Raw genomic sequence first — 22,001 nt, forward strand, 5'->3', positions numbered from 1 at the left:
GGCCCCTGACTCACATTTGGAGGTAAACAGGAAAATGCTTGCAGGAAGGAAGTTCTCTCTCTCTCTCTCTCTCTCTCTCTCTCTCTCTCTCTCTCTCTCTCTCTCTCACACACACACACACACACACACACACACACACACACACACAGACACACACACTCTCTCTTTCACTCTTTCTCTCTCTCTCTCTCTCTCTCTCTCTCTCTCTCACACACACACACACACACACACACAGACACACACACTCTCTCTTTCACTCTCTCTCTCTTTCTCTCTCTCTCTCTTTCTCTCTCTCTCTCTCTCTCTCTCTCTCTCTCTCTCTCTCTCTCTCTCTCTCTCTCTCTCTCTCTCTCTCTCTCTCGCTCTCTCTCCAAAGTGCTGTAGATTAAGCTGGACACAGCTCATGTTCATTATAAGTACAATAAATTGAGTACCAGCAGAGAGGAGAGTACAGTGGCAACTGAAACTGCTGTAAGGCTTCATATTTTTCATCTTTCACAGCAATATCAAATGGAATTGCTCAAATGTCAAGTGTTACTGAGGCCATTTACTATCTACTCACAATAAAAGGATTTTATGTAAAATGTCTTTATGAAAAAAACAATATATGATTAACTAACGTTAACGAAGAGAGATGATCAGAACACCAGACATGTTGGTATTAATTTCCATTGTGCACATACAAAATAAGGATATAAATGTGTTTAATTATTTATTGATCATATTATGAGATACTCCTCAAATTACATTAAATGCACAGAAATGTGGGTTGCACTTGATCTCTTTACTATGCTTGTGGTCTCCAGCTTTAAAACATTGAGCTTGAGGTCAGCACACGGCCTGTAGGAAGTGATTTCATGAGTGAAAAGATGTCAGCTTGTTTTCCTTTTTTCCTTTCCTGTTGTGCTCTGATAGCAACTTCCTCTCTAGTGGGAGTGGAAGTGGGGTGTTGCTCTCCAATCCACCCACAGCACAGGCGGAAATGTCCATCACACACGCCACTATTTCAATGGTTCAGGGGTGAAAAGGGGTGGAGCCAGGGCAGGGGAGCAGCTCTATATAGCATTCTGCATGAATGATTAATCAACATTCAGTCACCAGGATGAGTGTTTCCTTCCTTGCTTTTTTATCTCTCACATATTTCAGACCCATTCACAAAACACACACAGGCTGCCAGGACACAGTGACCTACAAAAGTGGGTTTAATGTTAATCACAACGGATGAGCAGTTAGCAAAGTGGAGCAAACACGGTTTAGAATGGAAAAAATATCAAAAGGAGGAAATGGTCTTGTTTCGTCCTAGAGAACAAAATCTAACAATTCCAGCATCAGGCCTGATTGTCAATGGTGTTCCAATAAATAAAACCATTGTTAAGTGTGCAATGATTAAAGACATAATAAAGGTGCCTGTGAGGGCTCAGAAGTGAGCGCTGGTGGTCTGTCCTTCTTCCTGCTTTTGGTACTGGGATTCAGGTGGCCGCAGCAGAGTGACACAAGTTGTTCACCGTTTTCTTCCTCTCCTCGTTGAAAGATTAGTAGAAGCAAGTGTCCTGTCAGTGATGGCCCCAAGTCACAGGAAATAACATCAGTGGCTGGCTACGTCTAACGAGGATGTGAGACGCCCCGATGGCACATTAACGACCGGCCTCAGACGACCAGCCGCATCTCCAGAACAAAAGAAAGCACAGCTGCTTTGATGAGAATTGGTTTAAATGGGAGAATAGCAATAACAATAACATGGGCACCACTTCAAAGACACCGAGAGCTGAGAGCTTTTCTACACTTTGGGTTTTAAAGCATTTGCTGTCTTTTTGTATAAAATGGTGTAGACTCTATTTTTCGATTGATCTTGTGATCTGCTTAGCAAGTGAGATTTGCACATATGATTAACAATACGGAGAGACCTGCTGTGGGAGACGACTGCAGGTTCAAATGTCACAGCAGACAAAAGTCAAAAGCTGTGTATTTGAAGAGGAGGAAATGCACATTCCACTTGAGAATTTATCTTTCTCTGTCTCTTCCCGTCGTCTGAATGGGACGGCAGACCTCTCGTGTGGCTGGGCAGCGAGTATAACAACACGCTGCAGGTGTGGAGAAAATGAATGCAGCACCTCCGCTGCTGAGTAACATGCGTGCGAATCAGGAGATCTCTGTGGGAGAGTGAGGCTGTGTGTGTGTGTGTGTGTGTGTGTGTGTGTGTGTGTGTGTGTGTGTGTGTGTGTGTGTGTGTGTGTGTGTGTGTGTGTGTGTGTGTGTGTGTGTGTGCAAGTGGGAGAGAGAAGTCCTGTGGCTGACAGCAGGTCCCTAGTCAGGATATGTAACCGCACACTGCCAAAACAGGAAGCTCACAACTCCCTTAGTGACTGACACGCCCTGGCTCGCTGGTGGAAGTCCACACAGAATCCATGCTGGACTGCGAGATCTCATTAAATGTCTCAGCAGAATATTTTGTCCTTCTCACCCACTTTAAACAACAAAAATTAAAGACAAGTGCTTTGGCCATGTCTCCTGAATATCTTTAGATTCAGTGATTAATATTCTAATCAATACCATTTTTTTTTTTTTACTAATAACTCGTTAATAATACAAATCGCAAACCATAAAAGAACAGCAATCCAGAGCAAATTATGTTCCATGAATGTGTTTGTTTGGCAGAACTGGGGTGTCTTTTCAATTCTCTGAGTGGATTTAAAAGAAAAAAAAATCTGAAGGACACAGAAGGCCTAAATTATAAGAGAGTATGAGGTACTCTGTGTCAAATGGAATCAATATGTTGAAATCTCAGCACATGAGAGATTTAAAAGGATGAAAACACCAAACATTGCAGGACATGCCTGGTGTTTTGCGGGACTTTGGCACAGCTGAGAATGATCAGTAGTTGTGTGTCTTGGGATCTGTCGCTCTGTGCTACAACAACGATTAGTGTAGATCGTTTGTGCATGTTCCAGTGAGTATCATTCAACCCCAGACCCCACCTCAATTTCTCCGCCCTGGCTCTAACTCCCTCAGGACTCCTGTGACCTTGCTCATGGAGAGAAGTTCTTGATATCTAGTGATTTTAATAGAATTCCAATTCCATTAAAGTACACAGTATATACTTAGGTATATTTTTATTGTTACAAGTCGACATCTAGTAGATGGGAAATGGAGTCTGGAATAAGAAACTCACACTGAGGAAGCATTTCCTGAGCTTGCCACCAGAGGGCCACAGTCTTTGATATAAATAATGAAAGAGTTTCAAATTATTAACCTTCTGGCTGTGTACAAATATTTTGCTGTTAAGAAAGCTACAGGTTAAACCTCGTGTGAATATGGCTACACAGTAAAATGGAGGCTTACAGTACCTGTCTAGTCTTGTGAGTAGCACTAGCGAGACAGCTGAGATCTTCTTTCAGGCTGTCATGGACACAAGGGATGGAGAAATGTCCTGTGGAGTATGACAAGGTCACATGGTGAGTCAGTGAGATGGTCAGAAGCCTGAATCACACACACACACACACACACACACACACACACACACACACACACACACACACACACACACACACACACACACACAGAGAGAGAGAGAGAGAGAGAGAGAGAGAGAGAGAGAGAGAGAGAGAGAGAGAGAGAGAGAGAGAGAGAGAGAGAGAGCAAGCCTGCACTCGGGTCCACAACAACGGTAAGCAGCATATGTTTAGAAAACACAAGACAAGATATCGAAGTAAACATAATAATAAAGGAAAAAATCATGATTCATCATGATTTTTTTTCCTTTATTATTATGTTTACTTCGATATCTTTTGTTCCATTCATTATCATTTGATTGAAAGTTTTGCTAATAATATGATAAATTAGATATCTTTAGAATGGCTTGAAAATTTGACACATTCACACCAAGAGCCGAGTTAGTGTAGCTGATCCATGTGTACTGACTGCCATGTTATCTAGGAGGGGGGAAAGATACAGTATAAGAGGAAGCTTAGAGGAAACCCACATAAACACACAAATTATTCACTGATCTAAGGATTGAATTTTGGTGCTTTGACATCACTCAGTGGCAGAACTGCAACAAAACACAAGTACAGTATTTCTACTTGTGTATAATTTAGGCTCTATATAATTCTAGGCTTCCAGTCACATTAGAGCGTTTTGCATTGGAGCTTCTTCTATAAAGCCCACCAGCTCTCCAGTTAGTGTTCAGGACACATGAGCTTCATGAGCACAAAGAATGAGAGGATTGCTAAAGTAAAACGAGATGTTTTGATGCTGTACTCTGCACACTGTAGTAGGGATATACAACTTCATCCAGATTTCTGTCAACCTTCAACACATTGTTTATTTTTTAAAGCAATTCAAATGGCTAAAAATCATAAATTGTTCAGATTTGTGTTTAAATTTTTCTGAAAGTCTTCCCTAATACTGTAGAGATCAGCAGATTGCTGAGAGCTGTGTCCCAAACTGGTAGGGTTCTCTGGGTTCACATAAATCTATCACATATCTGAGGGCTCACTGGAATGTATATTGTGGCTAAGTGAGATGTACAGTCCACACTAGTCAGATGTCATGTTGAGTTAAGAACAACAGAGGCTTTCAGTTCTGGCTGAATAAAACTCGTTTTCTGTTGCTCTTCTCTTCTTGGCAGATTCAACAGAGTCAGAGTGACCGATACTACTGGCATTGATGATGCTTGCTCTACTTCCACCAATGCTCAAGGTCTGTCTGGGTAATTTGTGATGGTAAAACTGAGCTCTGTTTCTTTTTTATTCGTTCTCACTGGTGTGGATAGAATGGATTTGCACTAATCACACTGCTATGTAATCTTGGGTTACCTTGAGAGACATTCCTATTTTATGCTTTTAAAGAAAATAAAGAATAAGTACAATAAACGATGGGTAAAGCTTTTTTTTTTTTTTTTTTGTAATATGGTGCTACTCAGATCAGTCATCAAATTACTAGAATTATTCTTCCTGGTCATACAGTATGCTTAAAAATGAATCTAACGTAACATGACGTGTAACTTGACAAGTAACCAAAGATTAAATTCAAGAGAAAAAAAGAGTTTGAGGGCTAATGAACTTATAGCTCTGTTTTAGGGAATCTTACTGACAGTCACAATGTGCTGAAACTCCTTCCATATAAACAATAATACAGGTTTGAATTTTAACACGTTTATTAGTAGTTTTAGATTATGCAGAGCTTCTGGCATTCGGTCGCTGTGATCGAGCTGCTGTAAGAACGATAACGCAGTAGAAAGAATACATTTAATATAAACATTTCATTTATCAGTGATAAAAATTATGAAGGACTCAAGGCTTTGACTCAAGGCTTGAAAACCCAAGTCTTAAACATTAGCGTTAAACCCGACACAGAAGAACAAATTAACTGCATGTTCAAGTTGATTTATAATGTTTAAAGCTCTAAAATCAAAGCTCTAATAGTTAATATATATATATATATATATATATATATATATATATATATATATATATATATATATATATATATATATATATATATATAATATAAATGTATAAAAATTTTGTTTAAAAATATAAATATATAGAAATATTTTATAGAGAATAGAATTGTGGTTTGTGTTTTAGAATTACATTTTATTTTTGAATAAAAATGAAATCGCCAATTACGCCATAATCAGAAAAGGTGGAGACACTTTGAGGCATTTATCTATAATATATATATAAGTAAATTACTTTTTTTTCTTCAAAAACAATTCATGAGCTTTAACACAAAATAAATTGTATAAATTAAATAAATGGTATTCTGGAAAATCACTTAAAACAAAAAATAAATTATATCTGTGCCCCTGAGTGTGTGTAAATTTATGCATAAGACGACTAACAAATGTAAACCTCAGTGGATCTTCTTTAAATCATAAGACTTGCATGTACTCTATACAGATTGCACTAATTTAAATATCTTATTTATTTCAAATATAGACACATATATTAATTGTTTTTAATCTCTCTCTCTCTCTCTCTCTATATATATATATATATATATATATATATATATATATATATATATATATATATATATATATATAATCCTTACAAGTCGGATTGTTATTGTGTCTTTTATTAATGCTGTGCAACACTTTAGTAAAGACTAAGAGCACTAACTGATCTGCTATGTCCAAGCGGAGAAGCACAGTATTATACACCCTAGTGTGCTGTGTTCCATATGTATCATAGAAAGCATAATGATGAGGAGGCTTTCTGTAACACTAACTTCCAAAAGCATGTGGACACCTGACCTTTACATCCATATATGATTCTTCTCCAAAGTGCAAGATGCTTGATGAGATTATGTGTGTTTTTATATTTTCAGGCTCTTTCAAACCCTGGGCTCATCATGCCATGTGTTGGAATGAACTTTCTCCTGAGCAGAGCTGGGACAAAACTGACAGAAACCATTTAGTGTTGCCATGAACTGGCTACCCGTCAGAAACATCTTCATTGTTCTCTGTCTCATCTACATGAGGTGAGAAGGAGGGATGAGCATGAGGGAGGAGGAGATGTCCAAAGTGGAAAGGTCAGTGGATTCAAGGAGTCCATAAATCAGAGGTGGCAGGTCAGAATATTTATGCGAATACAGGAGTGTCCATGAGAGACAGACCTCGAGACTTTTCTTAAGATGTACAGTACATGTATACCATGATCTGGTTATAAACAGAATACCTGAAGTTTTCAACTGTCAAGAACATGCTAGCAGATTAAATTTACACTACATATCACACCTAACACTTACAGTAAAGAGCGTTTTATATTTGAATGGGTTTTAATAAAATAGTGAATAGTGACGTGACATACGGCTAAGTACGGTGACCCATACTCAGAATTTGTTCTCTGCATGGGTATCCGAAGTGCACACACACTTATGAAAATAAGCTTTAAAATGTATATGAACAATAAATAGGTTCTTTATTCATGCAAAGCATCAGACAGCGAGATGAAGAAACCAGGGAAATTCTTTTGAAAATGACAACTGTAACCCAAGGAACTGTGCTGTCTTTTTTTTCTTGATGAAAAGTTAAAACAAAACTCGGGTCAGGAAGTTTTTACTTTTTGGAAAAATGTGGCCATGTTTCTTGGCCAGCCCACTCTCATTCTCACACTGAGACAAGCCAGACACTGCAGGATAATCACAGTCTAATAGGAGAGAATATTGAAAGCAGCAGCTCAACAACTGGATCTGCTTTCCTATCCTTCTCTCCTTCTTCTCTTCTAAAATGTTAGCACATGGCTGCATGAGATATAGATAATTTTATGACATGGTTTTGATAATCAACCATTATAAAAACAAGAAACATGTTGCCTAGCAATCGGTTGCTGTCTGATTTGGAGACTTTTTGAATGTAGAGGAAACCTGTGAGGCGTCCAGTGGCAACACGATGTAACAGGAAAATGCATAATGCTGTTACAGTCACGGTGGTTTTTAAAAATTCACACCTTTACTGGCAAACTCAACAAAAATTGAGATCTAAAATCCAGCCAAAACACACACAGAGTTCCGAAACACACACGGAGAAGCTGGCACACAAGGAAACACACCTGGTGACTCTATTGGCATGCTTTGTTGTGTTGGTGGTTGTTCTTGTTGTTGTTGTTTTCATATTATGAAGTTGTAAGGCTGTTCCCTCTCTGGTGTCCTATTTGCCATACATGGATGTTGGATGCGGAATGAAATACATGTCCACATACCAGCCCCTATCTAATGATTTCCCGCACCTGCACATCTGCTGCTGTTTTAATTAATACTCGAAGGAGGTTCGTTGGGACTAATCAAAAGCATTGTCACTTCGTTAAAATGAATGTCAGTTTTTTTTTATGATTGGGACAGGGGAGTTTGCTACAAAGACATTACTTAATCACCCCTTGTTCCAGTAAACAAGGTAAACGATCAATGTAAGGGGAAATGAAGAACACAGGTAGGTCTCGTTTTCTGAAATATTGATACTGTGGTCTTTTTATAAGGCCACAATTAATTACCCACTCAGGAGCATAGTGTGATTTCAATGCTGGCCTGAGCTTAGCTGCGTTTCTTTTTCATATTTGGCTCCTTGCCGAGCTGTGCTGCAACGCCCTTTCTGATTTATGGGCGACGGCTGACCTCTGAGACCGTAACACAGTGATGGGTGACTGGCTCTCAACGGTAAGCTACTGGCACTTGACAAAGTACCGGGAGCAGAATGAATTTACTTCTCTTTTCCTCAATCATCAACAGGCATGGCGGCTTGCTGCCCTGACCTCCGTCTCATCCTGACTGCTATAACAAGATCTCCTATCTTGGGCAGGAGAGCGAGACACTGGGGGGAGAGAGAGAGAGAGAGAGAGAGAGAGAGAGAGAGAGAGAGAGAGAGAGAGAGAGAGAGAGAGAGAGAGAGAGAGGGAGAGAGAGAGAGAGACGGAGAGAGAGAGGTGGGTGTGCTTGAAAAATTTACTGTCACATCTACTTTCCAATGAGCTCCAGTGAGCACTTCTTTCACCTTCAGGTTGCTTTGGTAGTCCAGGGTGAGAGAGAAAAGGCATGGAGTGAGAGAGAGACAGGCAGAAATAGGGCTGGGATTGGGTCAGTAGGGACACCAAGGAACATGCAAAAGGCAATGAAAAACTTTTTTAGGATCCAATTTTCCTAAGCTTATATCCATAGGCACCCCTTGTATGCCTTTAGAAGTCTATTTGCCTTCAAGACCAGGATAACACCTTAAAGCCAGTTCAATTTAATAACCAATAAATCTCCATGAGCAATGAAATTTTACTTTCATGGCTGATGGTGGCCACCAATCACAAAATCTGTGTGTATGAGTGTTTGGGAAAGATTATTAAATAGATATCTTCAACTACAACAAATATGTACTAACTTATATGTACTTTTTTCATTTAATTGATGCACACTTCGAGTTTAATGCAGCAATCCATGTGGTTTTATAGTTGTTACAATAGCATGAGGTGAGGCTGTAAATTCGGATGGTACAAATGCATAATTTTCTAAAGTAGGGTTTTAAATTATCCCACAGTGTAAATGTTGGCCCACTGCCGCAGCTAAGAGATGGCGGGTTATAATTGAAAATAAAAAAGCCATTTAAAAGACATTCAATAAGCCAGTGGGAAATTGATCAGGCTATAAAAGCTGTCCGCTCAGGGATGGGAGATGAGTACGGAGGCTGAGGTAGCGGCCTGATTTTGACACAGCAGTACTGCAGCCTTTACTCTCTGCCCTCCATACAAACCCACACGATAGCAAAATATATTTAAATATGCATTTCCATGAAATCCCATTCTATACTATTAAGGCAGGATCAATCCTAAGCTCATTATTAAAATGGATTCTGTGGTTTGTTACATTTGCAACAAGGTCACTACACAAACAAGAAAAAAAATTGAAGTAAAAAAATATATAACGCCACTGCTTCTTTAACTTTCAATTCTCCTAAGCATCCCTGCTTCACAGCCTCTGGCTATTGCCTTTCTCAATCTGTCCCTTGGGACGCAGGAGTTATGGGCCCTGTCGATTGAAGAGAAAGGGATGTTATTCCCTTGTCACCCCTCAGCCGCTCCTCCACCAGCACCTGCCCTGATCTATAGCCGCCATGTTGGGTGACAAGTGTCTCGATGCGCCATTGGTTTTAGCCCACAACCCCCACCAACAAAACTTGGACCACCTTCTTCAACCTGCCAGACCCCCTCATCAACCATTCATAATTCCTCCATCTCAGCACTGAGCCTCGCAAGCTGGATTGTAACACTCTGCTTTAGATAAGGTCACCCCTCACAGTACAGCAGCCATGGAGTGAAAACTGTGATCTGGCAGTGAGACTGACAATGAGCCAAGGCAGTTATGAACCATCTAAACTGAAGTCTCCAACATCAAACAGCTAATAACTTCAGTTTGACACATAAACTTTGCAGCAAATAGATGTAGTGAATTTGGAAATGACTAATAGAATAGAATTTGTCTATGAGCATACATAGACGAATTCCCGTTAACACAATTATCACGTTATATCAAATTTGAATGAATTTACCTACAGTGTCCTCTAACTGGAATGCCAAACCTATAGTAATGTATGTAAAGCTCAGAGATAGCAGCAGTATATTTTTCCTCCATAATTTGGTCCTGTCCATTTCCCATCCAACAGCCAGCTCTCCCTTATGATATGCTAGCTGCCAATGGGCAGGAAGACTTCCCTCCTAGTCTAAGTGCTGCTCATACTTTTCACATACATTCACTTATAGGAAAGCGCTATCTGACCTAATAAAAGAGCCCACAAACTCCCAAAATTGGCTACTGTCATTGTGATAGACAGAGGACAGAAATTTCTACTCTCTTGGTGCCTTGGCCATGGTTGGTCTTCACATCACCAGGATTATAATTTGTGACCTCTGGACAATGAGTGAATGCTTTTCTGTTGCACCAAATTTCTAAATAGATGTCTCAGATTTTTACAACTCCCAAAGCAATTTGCTGTTAGACATGCTCCTTGACTCTGCCTGGGCAGATTTCACTAAAGGCTGAATCTTGAAAACATTTCATCTCAAATATAAATACACATGAGCACATGAGAAGGGAGTTCAGTCCTTTCAGGCTGACATCTGTCAACAATTAAGAAGAAGGCTGGTGAGATAGGGGATAGCCACCGCCTACCAAAAACCCAAGATGAGAAGTTGGACATTTCATAAACCTGCATTTCTTCACGTCACAGTCAGCCTAAGGGTGTGACAGAACACACAGCATACTGTGATGTACAGTACAACAAATCCACAGGCCACTAAAAAAACAACTGTAATGGTGGACATGCCAGGTGGCAGTGTTGTATCCTTCAATGGCGGCAAACTTGCTACTGGCAATTGGACTGAATAAATAGACTGATTCATAAATAAATAAATGGCTCTAACGGACAGGGGACTACACAGAGCTGCAATCCATCATGGGTCCTATTATCATACATGGCGGTGCCCTATGTTTAAAGAAGAAAGCCAGAAGCAGAAACAAATGTCCTTATACTATGAAATTCATCAAACTTGTGAATTCTTCTGAAACTCTTTATCTCCCATTTTTACACTAGTTTTAATAGTGTCTTTTTTACCCGACAAATTGCAAAACACAGAATGAACGTCTCCAGGGTGAATGAGGAATCGGAGAGGAATGTAAACTGGGGCTCAAGTGACAGCGTACTGTGCTTACTGTTTATTTTGGTATTTACAAGAATAAGCTCCAATCAAATGCTCCGATACTGCACTCGCACCGCTACATGACTTTATTTGGAACCACATTTTTACTAAACATTCAGCTGCTTTAAAGCCTCTCTTCATCCAACTGCCAAGGTCAGGCGTTAGACACTTAGACACAGTTAAGGATAAACAATAGATTGCTTACATTTATGTGACAAGCTACATTTGATTTGGGGCAAAACATGCATATTGCAGTCCCTTTAAATGGTCTTGTGTTTCTACTGACATTATTACAATATTTATATAATATAAGCTTAATACGATTCATATTTTCTTTTATTCGGTGATAAATAAACAGCAAATGCAGACAATCACAAAACCATGACTCTTAATTTGTCATAATTTGTTGATGAGTGAATCTGCCTGAAAGACTCCACATACAGAGGTCTCAGGCCTTTAGGTTTCAGGATCATTCCCCAAATGCACGACTGCAAATAAACAGTAAATAAACCTCAACCTTTGGACCATGTGAATAATATAACTCTACACCTACTGTTTATGATTCCTATTCCATTCTCCGTGTTTTCAATTTAAGATGTCAAAAGTAAGAGTCGCGCCATACCATTGTGTTTGAGATGTTTAAACTATAATTCTGACATATATATATTTAAATTCTAATATATAACATAAATTCTAACTTATATTCTCCATTACTCATGGTTCTTACTACACAATTACAAGCATCAGCAGCAATAAAAAAATATATATATATAATTAATAATTAAAATAATAATTATCTATTATTATTATTATTATTATTATTATTATTATTATTGTCCATACACACACGCACACACACTTTTTACACAATACAGACAATGCCAATCAGAGTTCAATAATAGCAATAACACTAACTGTCAATTTATTATTAGTAGTATTATTTTTATTAATATTATTTTTATTATTATAAAACAATGCAGGTAAAAATCCATGACAACAACACAATTAGGTTTATTTTGTTCAGTCTGACCTCTCACCTCTATTCAATAAAACATATAAACAGTCTACATCAATGACTCATGACTCAAGAAGGAAAATAGATTTTTTTTTTTTTAATTTAAGAAAACCATAAAAAATCTCTTTTAATGGAGTATTAAATGTAATTTTGTTAAAGAGGCCACATCTGTTAAAACTGAGAAAATAGAGCAGCATGAGAGTATTTTCAAACTCAGTGGTAGACCTGTTACTGTACGATCACCTGATCAACTTTAACCTTCAGGTTACAGAATGAAGCACAACACTACAATTAATGGCAGGGTTATATTGAAGAAAATAGAAATGTTTCTTTTTATTCATTCGTTTACAATGTGGTGCCCAAACTCATTACTTTTCACAACTCAGTATGCACTTGTACTTTCCATCATCCATCGTCATCTCTGTGGCACACAATAACTGATGATGTAAAGCAATGAAAAATACATTCTTTAAATGGCTTGCATTTCTTGTGCTTGCTTTCACAAAGCAGTACTTAACCTTGAAACTACATAAGGACACAGCAACAATCAGCAATATAGATCCAACCTCACACATATGCAGGATCCATCACTTTATGGTTTCTACACTTTCCCTTTCACCTTTTTACCTTTTTTCTACAGCTTTCATATCTTCAGCAGCCCCAGGTGGCTTTAGAGAAAACTTTCGTGTTAAAAATAGATGATCTATACCCGAATTAGTATGTATAATATTTAAAAAAATTTCACTAATAAATAAACGAATATAACTTTCCTATTTCAGTGTATAATATGAATGAACAATGCTTTATGTGTAAGATATAGATATACAGATATATATAGATAGATAGATTCATATAGTTATTCGTAATTATACGCTAATATTATATTAAACTCTACATATTGTACATATTTTGTTACAAGACCTGACTTAAACAGTCAGAAATTGTCCTTTACTTAATGCTTTCATTTGATCTTAATGTTTAAAATAAACATTCTCTGAGTTGTGTACAAAGTTAAGGTGTCACTTTGGTTTAACGAAGCATCATTTTAGACAAAGGCTGTGTTCACTTTGTAGGCTATAAAGCGCAACATATTTCATACAAATTAATGATGTTATTCTTCGCTATCAATGCCCCAGCTGTAAAAATCTCACCCCTTCTCTTCTTTCTAGAAGAATCTAACTGGCATGCAGCCCCTTGCCAATTACTGTGATGCAACCCAATAATGTTGAGGTCAGAAAAGGCAAACGGAGCTCTGCAGTCTGCCGGGTCTGGAGAATGTTACCGTCTAAAACAGAGCTGTCATTCTGAAGTTCAAGCTCCCCACCACTCACTATTCTTTCCTCAACTTATAATGCAGCACAGATTTTTTTGCTGTACATATCCACTTTCCCAACCACACACACACACACACACACACACACACACACACACACATGCACATGCACACACACACACACACACTCACATGCACACACACACACACACACACACACGAACAGACACAAACACACACACATGCACACACACACACAAACATACACACAGGCACACACACACACGCACATGCACACACATATATACACATGCACACAAACATGCACACACACACTCACACGTATAGAAATGTGTAGTTTTAAAATAAATAATAAATAAAACGAGCTTTCCAACACTGCCATGGCATAAAGTCAGTTCAGTCACTTACTCCCAATGCTGTAACTCAGGCTGCCACAATTGCTGGACGTGGAAACTCTTCCCAGTTGACTGGCATCAAAGACATGACGACCCAAAGTGTCTGGCACCGGGGAGCTGCCAGGCTGAGAGTTAGTTATAGAGCTGGATGGTCTGGAGCTGCCACAGTTCTGGGAAGACTCAGAGATCGTATACCATTAGACCATTAGGCCGTGCACAGTCTGTCTGCTACAGCCCAGAATGAAAGATGTGAGGTAGGAGAAATATCACTAGCTGAAAGTGTTTCAATAACTTTTACCATTTACTTGTATGCTCATATTGTTTTTGTTTTGTTATACATGTTTTACCTTTTCTTTAACATTTGAGCACATTAATGATCCCCATCAAACATTACATGTAATCCATAATTCAGTCTCTTTTTGTCAAGATGTAGTCCACACCCTGGCCACATCACATAGTTTGGCTGTACGCAATCTCTTTTATCATTTTTCATGAACTCATCGAGGTATTCGTCATACTCCAAGTCTTCAGAAACCATGATTCTTTGCTCTTTCACACTACTGGAAATGCACACATATGCAGCATATAACCTGGCTCTTTTCCATCCAGTATCGTGTCAGAACTTGAATTAGGATCAAAAAACTAATCTGCTTCCAATTTATATCTATATTTCAGGGCTGTCATGGACCCAGACCCTGCTAGTATTGAAAGAGGGGTCGTTTTTTATTTGGCCAGTACAACTGACAGCTTTATTCCTCCAAGCAATCTGCCACAGTGTGTACAAGTGTGTGAGGTCATTCAGGTCAGGAGACAGTTGGAATTAAGCACCTTAACACCAGTGGTCAGATCTGCACCAAAATATTAGGAAGGAAAATTCATTTCATCAGAGAGGTTGAAGGGTCTGTAAGCATTAAACTAAATGTTTACAGGTGATTACTGTAGTTTCATCTGTGATAAAGAACGTGATCACTATATGTGTAAATTCGCCATTTAAATTCAGCTCAGGATGAGTAGGTATGAGTAGTTTTTTTTTGTTTTGTTTTGGTTTTTTTTGGGGGGGGGGGGGTATTTTTAATAATGAAGCCATAACCATTAAAATCAGTCCGCAGGATGACAATAAACTGGAAAGAACTGAGATGACGGTCGATCTTCACAACTATGCAAGCTGCACTGGTGCATTCTTCACACTGCTCCTGTCCAATAAAGAGCAGCGTTTGTTCACATGTGGCTCTATAGAGCATGCACACAAATATCACAGCACTCAGATACAGAAATGCGTCCCCACAGATTCATGAAGCAAAACAGCATTAGACATTCTGAGTGTTCAGCTTCCATCCTGTGGACTTAGGAAATTGTTAAATTGCCCAGAGAGGGCAAAAGGGTCCCACTGCTAATACAGTGTGTTACAATAAATATCAGCTGTGACCTGGCACTGGTGTTTGGGACACCAGTCATTTTTTACTAGCTACAGTCTTAATGGTGTCAGATCTGTCAAGTTGGGGTCAAAGGGAAGGGGGGCTGTATTCTAAAATCAATCTACCTTTAGAAATTGTCTCATTCGGCTCGCAATGACCAGGTGGCGCCTCCAGACCAAAAGGGACAAACTGCCGGAGGCTATAAACCATGACTAGGCTGGAGAAGAGTTAATATGATCATTCATAAAGGGACAACTTGCCATGGTGGACTTAAAGGGGAGTGTATTGTGTGTGTGTGTGTGTGTGTGTGTGTGTGTGTGTGTGTGTGTGTGTGTGTGTGTGTGTGTGTGTGTGTGTGTGTGTGTGTGTGTGTGTGTGTGAGGAGCACAGAGGTGAGGGGGACAGGGAGGAAGCGACTATTAAGTACTTTTAAACTGCAGGAGCTAAGTGATCTCCAACGAACAGCAGCCCTGCGCATAAATACTGAGCTGACAGTTTAATATCAAGGGACAAGCTTGTGCAGGATTAGAAAACTTGTAACCCTGGACTGCCGGCTGACATTCCTGGGATTGAGGGGGCCAGAGTGCAAAAGGAGGACGAGAGGAAAGGAGAAATATTATTTAAAATAAATAAAATAATAATAATAATAATAATAATAATTATAATAAGGGGGGCACAGTGGCTTAGTGCTTAGCACGTTCGCCTCACACCTCCAGGGTTGGCGATAATAATAATAATAATAATAATAATAATAATAATAATAATAATAATAATAATAATAATAATCGATATATATTATAAATAATAATAATCCGAAAGATCTTCATGGGCAACGACTATGGAAATCTTTTATTATAGAATCAAAGACATTTGTACAAAGACTACTGTACATTTCTCTATTTTGTACTGATTATATAATTATATAAATCTGGACTCAGGTAAACATTATAGAGAGCTTACAGAAAAATTTTGCGCCTTTCTCCGTTCCTTCATCCTGTTCAGTGTGCTGCGTATCTGTAAAAGAAAAATAAAACATTTTTAACCAAAAAGACACTGACTCACTGGAGACCAATGCTCAACATTCAAGTGTATAGAGTGAAAATCAATTTGGAGAGGGAAAGATATGATATTGAGCAACGAGCAATTGCATAAAAGTATGCGTTCCAGTTTGTCAGAGAAAATGGGAGATGAAAGTGACATGCGCCACTGCTAAAGTAAGTAGTGCGATCTGTCCCATCATCTGTCGCTCACACCAAGCGGCACACAAATAAAGTGCTGCAGGAAAGAAGCAGAAATGATTACATTTGTTCAGTAAGGGGAAAGAGAGATGTATGGAGGACTCTACAGCTGGGAAAGTGTACGCTCATGAGTGTGCTGATAATCTAGAAAATATTTATTCTTCGGTTTAAACACAATAAATGGCATTTAATGAAATTTAATATAAAATTCAAGCATAAAACAACAAACAGCTATTGTTTTATTTTACCTGTAAATTATACTAACACAATTAAACTGCATGAAAAGGTAAAAAAGTGGAGATTAAAGTGATATTATTGATCATTGAATTATTATTCTGACATTCTTATGACACCATTAAATAAAACCACAGTTTACTTTCTGCCACCGGTGCAGTCAGCAAATAAAATGAGCAGCAGTTTCCCGAGTGAGTCCTGAGCCCTGAGCCCAGCCCTTCATCCTAGCTGAATATGTATTATAGCTTATTAGAGCCTGTCGTCATCATAAATTATTTTGTCACAATGATAGAAACAGGGTTGTGTTTTTCATAGACGCCACCATTACCGCCCATACTGACAAGGCTAATGAAGAGGACAAAGCAGCAATCACCAGCAGTAACGTTTCATATTTGATGCCTTCTCTATCACAGCTTTTCCACTGAGACATGAATAGAAATGACAAAAATATTCTTCAGTGAGACAACAGATAATAACGTCATCAAGGAGAAAGCAATAAGGTGAAGAAAAGATGGATAGAATAAACACTTTCTCAATGCAAACCGTCACCGTCACATAATCGTTTATAAAAATCAAGTCTTTTAATGCAGAATATAAGTCAGGTTAATGTGATTTAAATTTAAAGTGATTTAATTTAATCTATAAAATCAAACTTTTCCTCCATGTTGCATGCTCACTTCTTATTTCCTAAGAATCATTCAACACTGATTATTTCTCCATATATGAAATAATAGTCTGAGGATAAAGAACCCATTTTATGGAGCATGGCCACAGATTTTCCTGAATAAATACAGACAACAGACCTTTCATTTGGCTCGTCTTCCACTATCTAATTAATTCAGTTTTATTCATTCAAAATTTCCTTTATTGTGTCGAGGTTTATACTTCCTGTGCTAATGTATTTTTTTCCACACTTTTTACACTACACAAAGGGAAAAAAGGAGAGTGAAAAATAATAATAAGTCAAGAGCAATCACGAAAAAGTTTTTTAAAAAAAAGGGAAAGATTAATATATTTTAGATTTACAAAAGACACTTTGAAAAACGCATAAAGCAAAGGTGTGTTGCTCACAAAATGTGAAGACCCCAGGGTCAAGGAAAGGCAGTAGTTGGAAAATAGATTCAGAAGCACTAAAAAAGCCACTTAAGCAAGAATGTGGCGCTGATTTATTCTACAATGTGTAGAGAGAGTCTACTGAGAGAGAGAGACTCCTCTCCCTCCTTAGAGGGTGGGCAAAGCAGAAAGAAAGCAGGGCCACAAATGCAGGGCCACCTCTGCACCCTGTTTTTATAACAAGTGAAAAGGAAGACAAAAGGTTTAAAGGTTCGGCCTGTGCCAGGGTGGAGGAGGTGGTGGAGGAGGTGTAGGTGGAGGAGAAGGAGGAGGGGAATGTGTAGGTGGTGTAAGTGAAGGTGAAGGTTGGTAAGGTGGAGATGGTGTAGGTGGTGGAGGAGGAGGAGGGGAAGGTGGAGGTAGGAAAGGTGAAGGTAGAGGAAGAGGTGGGGAAGGTGTAGGTGGTGTGGGTGGAGGTGGAGAAGGTGGAGGTAGAGTAAGGCGAGGTGGAGAGGGTGCAGTGGAGGTAGAGGTGGTGGAGTAGGTGCAGTGGAGGTTGAGAAGGTGGAGGTGGTGTAGTTGGAGAAGAAGGTATAGTAGGTGGAGGAGGAGGTGGAGGCGGGGGTGGTGGAGAAGGTGTACGTGGAGAAGGTGTATGTGATGTAGGTGGAGGAGGAGGTGGAGGTTGTGGCAGCTGTGACCTTGCCCTACTAAGCTATGAAAATACTTTAATTAGTCAAAGTGGTCTAGTAATAATAAGTAGGAAATGTCTGATAGAAATGAATCATTTATTTACTTATATAGTCATTTAAATTATATTTATATTTATATTTATATTGGCTGATACGTATGTGCATAAAATATAAAACCTGATCTATAACCAGACACTAAATTCTGTGCTTATTTTTATTTACTTTATTCATGTTTTCATTTGAATTTAGAACAGGACGATTTTGTGTTTATCTAAAACAGCCCTCATCCATTAAAGCGATATTTCTACCCTTACCCTTACATTTCCCTCTCAAAGAGCATCTAAATGTTAATAGCCATGTTCTATGGCGCTGCCATGTGATCTACCTGCCGTCCTGCATATATTTATATTCTTTGTTTTCACCCTGAACTTCCACAGAAGACACCTTAGCCTGGCAGGGACCTAATGTCAGAATGTTAAATGGAGGGCTGTGAGTTTAAAAACTTAAAGAGGCAGTGAAATATTGGCCAACGCGCTTGAGGAATGACTAGCTCTTTACTCTGCGTGTCAGTGGTTAATGGCAGACCTGGATGCATATAAGTTAGCCCAAGCATGAAGGGCAGTGGGACGCCTATGTGGGGGGAAAAAAGTAAAAGTAAAAAAGCGCATATCCCTTTGGTGGGGAGCCATCAGAAACTTGTCATTTCTCTCACTCACTCAGTCAGCCTTGAGACACACTGCAGACTCACCTCCGTGTTGTACACGCCATATATCAGGAAGATAAAGAGACCCTGTGGAAAAGGGAAACAGAAAGATCATAAAAAAAAGAAAGAGGCTGTTATGGCTATTTTCTTTTTTTGTTATTATTATTATTATTATTATTATTATTATTATTATTATTATTATTATTATTATTATTATTATTATTACTATTATTATTCGCTAAATACAAAATGCTGTCCGCAATCCAATTAAAGAGTGAATAACAAATAAATCTAATCTTTAACTTAGGTGCAGTTTGTAAAACACAGCTCTTTAGTGTAAAACACACAAACACATTTCTTGGATTTAAAAAAGAATTTGTTCAAACTCAAAAATATTAACCCAAGGATTTCTCTAGCTTTTTCTCTCAGACCTAATATAATAGCCCTTTAAGTGCCATGTTGAAGTGTCCACTATACAAGAGACAGACAGGAAGTGCAGACAGGAGACAGCGTGCTGAATAAAGGACAATCAGATAAATGTAGAATGACAAATATGAGAAAAGGAAAACTACTTCAAGTGCAGAAAAAAGCTAGAATATCTGAAACGAAGAGAAGCGTGACAAAGATGCCCTTGGGTGCACAATCAGCGACCCATGCAGTAGTGAATTTTTATCTATTTATGTTTTATTTCCAGCATTGTCCTTTAATGCAAGGTTAGAATGTGTATTTACTGTTCCTCAAACAATACGGTCCTCCTCTGCACTGAGGACATCACTGACAAAGAACAGTCCGAAGCAGGTTTGGAAAAATCTTCTTCAACCAATAAACTTATAGACTGAATGTACAGAATCAAGAGCAATATTTTGCTTACAACCCAAAGGCTGCTCCACATTTATGACATCCAACCATCGATCAAGCAAGAGTTTGTAAAATCCAATTTGCCACAGCTGGAGCTCAATGTATCACCATTGACAATTTGATGGAGCCCTGATCCAACTGTGAACTTCTGGGTGCCACTTCGCTTCATTTTACCAAAGTCCTACAGTACGTGAAGCTTTCCTAAGGGATCCTCACTATATATTTGATATCAAAATGTAAACATTCCCTGGATTTAAGAGTGAAATATAAAATAAATTTAAAAAATTTCAAAGAGCTAAAAGTGATATTTTTTTTTAGCTTATTATTGTTGTTGTTTGCATTTTTCACCAGTATTAATTATAATTTTCACCTTTTTCCTTTTAAGTAAATAACATAAATAACAGCGCATGGTCCAGCAACACAAGTTTTGTCACATTTAAGTATTGTTGAGCTTCTCTACTGAACACACCAAAACCCAGTGAATGATAACTTATAATGCAGCACTGTTTAGATGTTTCAAATTTCCTTCTTTGCACTATAAATAAATTAGCATGTTTTTGATCATGACTTTTATTTCTAATTAATTTTTGTTGTGTTTTAACAAAGTGGAGAAAAACAGTCCATGCATATTACAAAAAAAAAAAAAACAGAAGCAATTATAATATAATTGAATTAAAAATAAGTAGCATCAAAACGATGAAATGCTTAAAAATGTTAATTCATTAATGTCGAGTACAAAACAACTATAAAAATAGAGCAAATGTAAATGCATGTTTCCTTTTGAACTCTGGAATAAAACTGTGGAAATAAATACGCAATCGACTGGTGGTGTTGCTGTCAAAGTGTTGCTCTAGATCAAACAAAGCACATGCATTAATTATATGGAAATTAATTAGGAGACAATTGCATGGGTAAAAGAAAATAAAAGTTGATTTCAGCAAACATGTGAGACCCGTGAGACTGAACTGTAGTGCTGCCATCTCATTTCATTTAAATAAGCACAACACACACTGTGTGCAGGAAGAATGGAAACGTTCCTAAAAATCAGAGTGAGTTATGTTTCCTCACAGCTGACTGTCTGTAGTTAAAGAAGAACCGAAACAATTAGAGCACATCACAGTCCGGAGTCCTTACATCAACACTCAGAACGCTCTACTCAGCTAACCAGAGACTGCAGGCACCATATGCTACCATGAATAAAGACTCTTGCTCTTCATTACAGAACAACAAAAATCCAGAAATTCACCTTGCTTTTCACTTAGGCATCTCTCATGTCTTCCTTTATGGATGTGTACTGTTGAGCTTTTACTTACTTTCCCTCTCCTGCCCCACTGTAATAAATGATAATAAATTTTCACAGATGACCACCTCGTCTTTTTTATTTTTTTGCCGCACTCTCCTCTAATGCACAAAAAGTTGCAGGCAAAAATCCCCACAAAGCCATTTTTATTTATGATGCTGTCCTTGGTAACCGAAATTTCAATGTAGCAAGATGAAAACCATGATTAAAGAGACGCAGTGTCTGGCTGATGGGTGGTGGTGGTGCTGGTGGTGGTGGTGGTAAAGAGCAGGACAGATTTTTGTCACCTGAGTGGATGTGATGCCGTGTGGCAATGTGAAATATTTACCATATTTCCAATATTTTTTTAATTGATTGTAATTTCAAATTTTATTACATTTTCATATTGAGTAAAAAACTTTTCTGACCACATATTGATCATGTTTTTTTAAGCTTTGACCTTTCACTCTTATTCGTCTAAAAAAATTGATTTCAACTCATATAAGAATATGCAGAATAAGAAACAACAGCGACAGAACTGACAAAATCAGTGAGTCCTAAACATGAAAATCAAGCTCTACGATGTAGCTGTTACTTGCAGGGTAACTTGTAAAGGTTAGCTACCTAGCTATGCTATTACTTTGAACT

At 38.3% G+C, this 22,001-nt stretch overlaps 1 protein-coding gene across 1 annotated transcript in view; it reads right to left on the reverse strand.

The window, feature by feature from the left end:
• The window catches only part of LOC113661681 (adhesion G-protein coupled receptor D2), a 56,772-nt gene that overhangs the window by 7,498 nt on the left and 27,273 nt on the right, over nucleotides 1-22,001 (reverse strand). Inside the window, exons 21-24 of the mRNA XM_047802760.1 lie at nucleotides 19,262-19,303; nucleotides 16,257-16,310; nucleotides 13,895-14,051; nucleotides 3,345-3,427 (exon numbers count right to left, since the gene is read on the reverse strand). Coding sequence (XP_047658716.1) covers nucleotides 3,345-3,427; nucleotides 13,895-14,051; nucleotides 16,257-16,310; nucleotides 19,262-19,303 — 336 coding nt within the window. The remainder of the gene's footprint in view (nucleotides 1-3,344; nucleotides 3,428-13,894; nucleotides 14,052-16,256; nucleotides 16,311-19,261; nucleotides 19,304-22,001) is intronic.

Source organism: Tachysurus fulvidraco, chromosome 2 (genome assembly GCF_022655615.1).
Source record: "Tachysurus fulvidraco isolate hzauxx_2018 chromosome 2, HZAU_PFXX_2.0, whole genome shotgun sequence".
Lineage (NCBI taxonomy): Eukaryota > Metazoa > Chordata > Actinopteri > Siluriformes > Bagridae > Tachysurus > Tachysurus fulvidraco.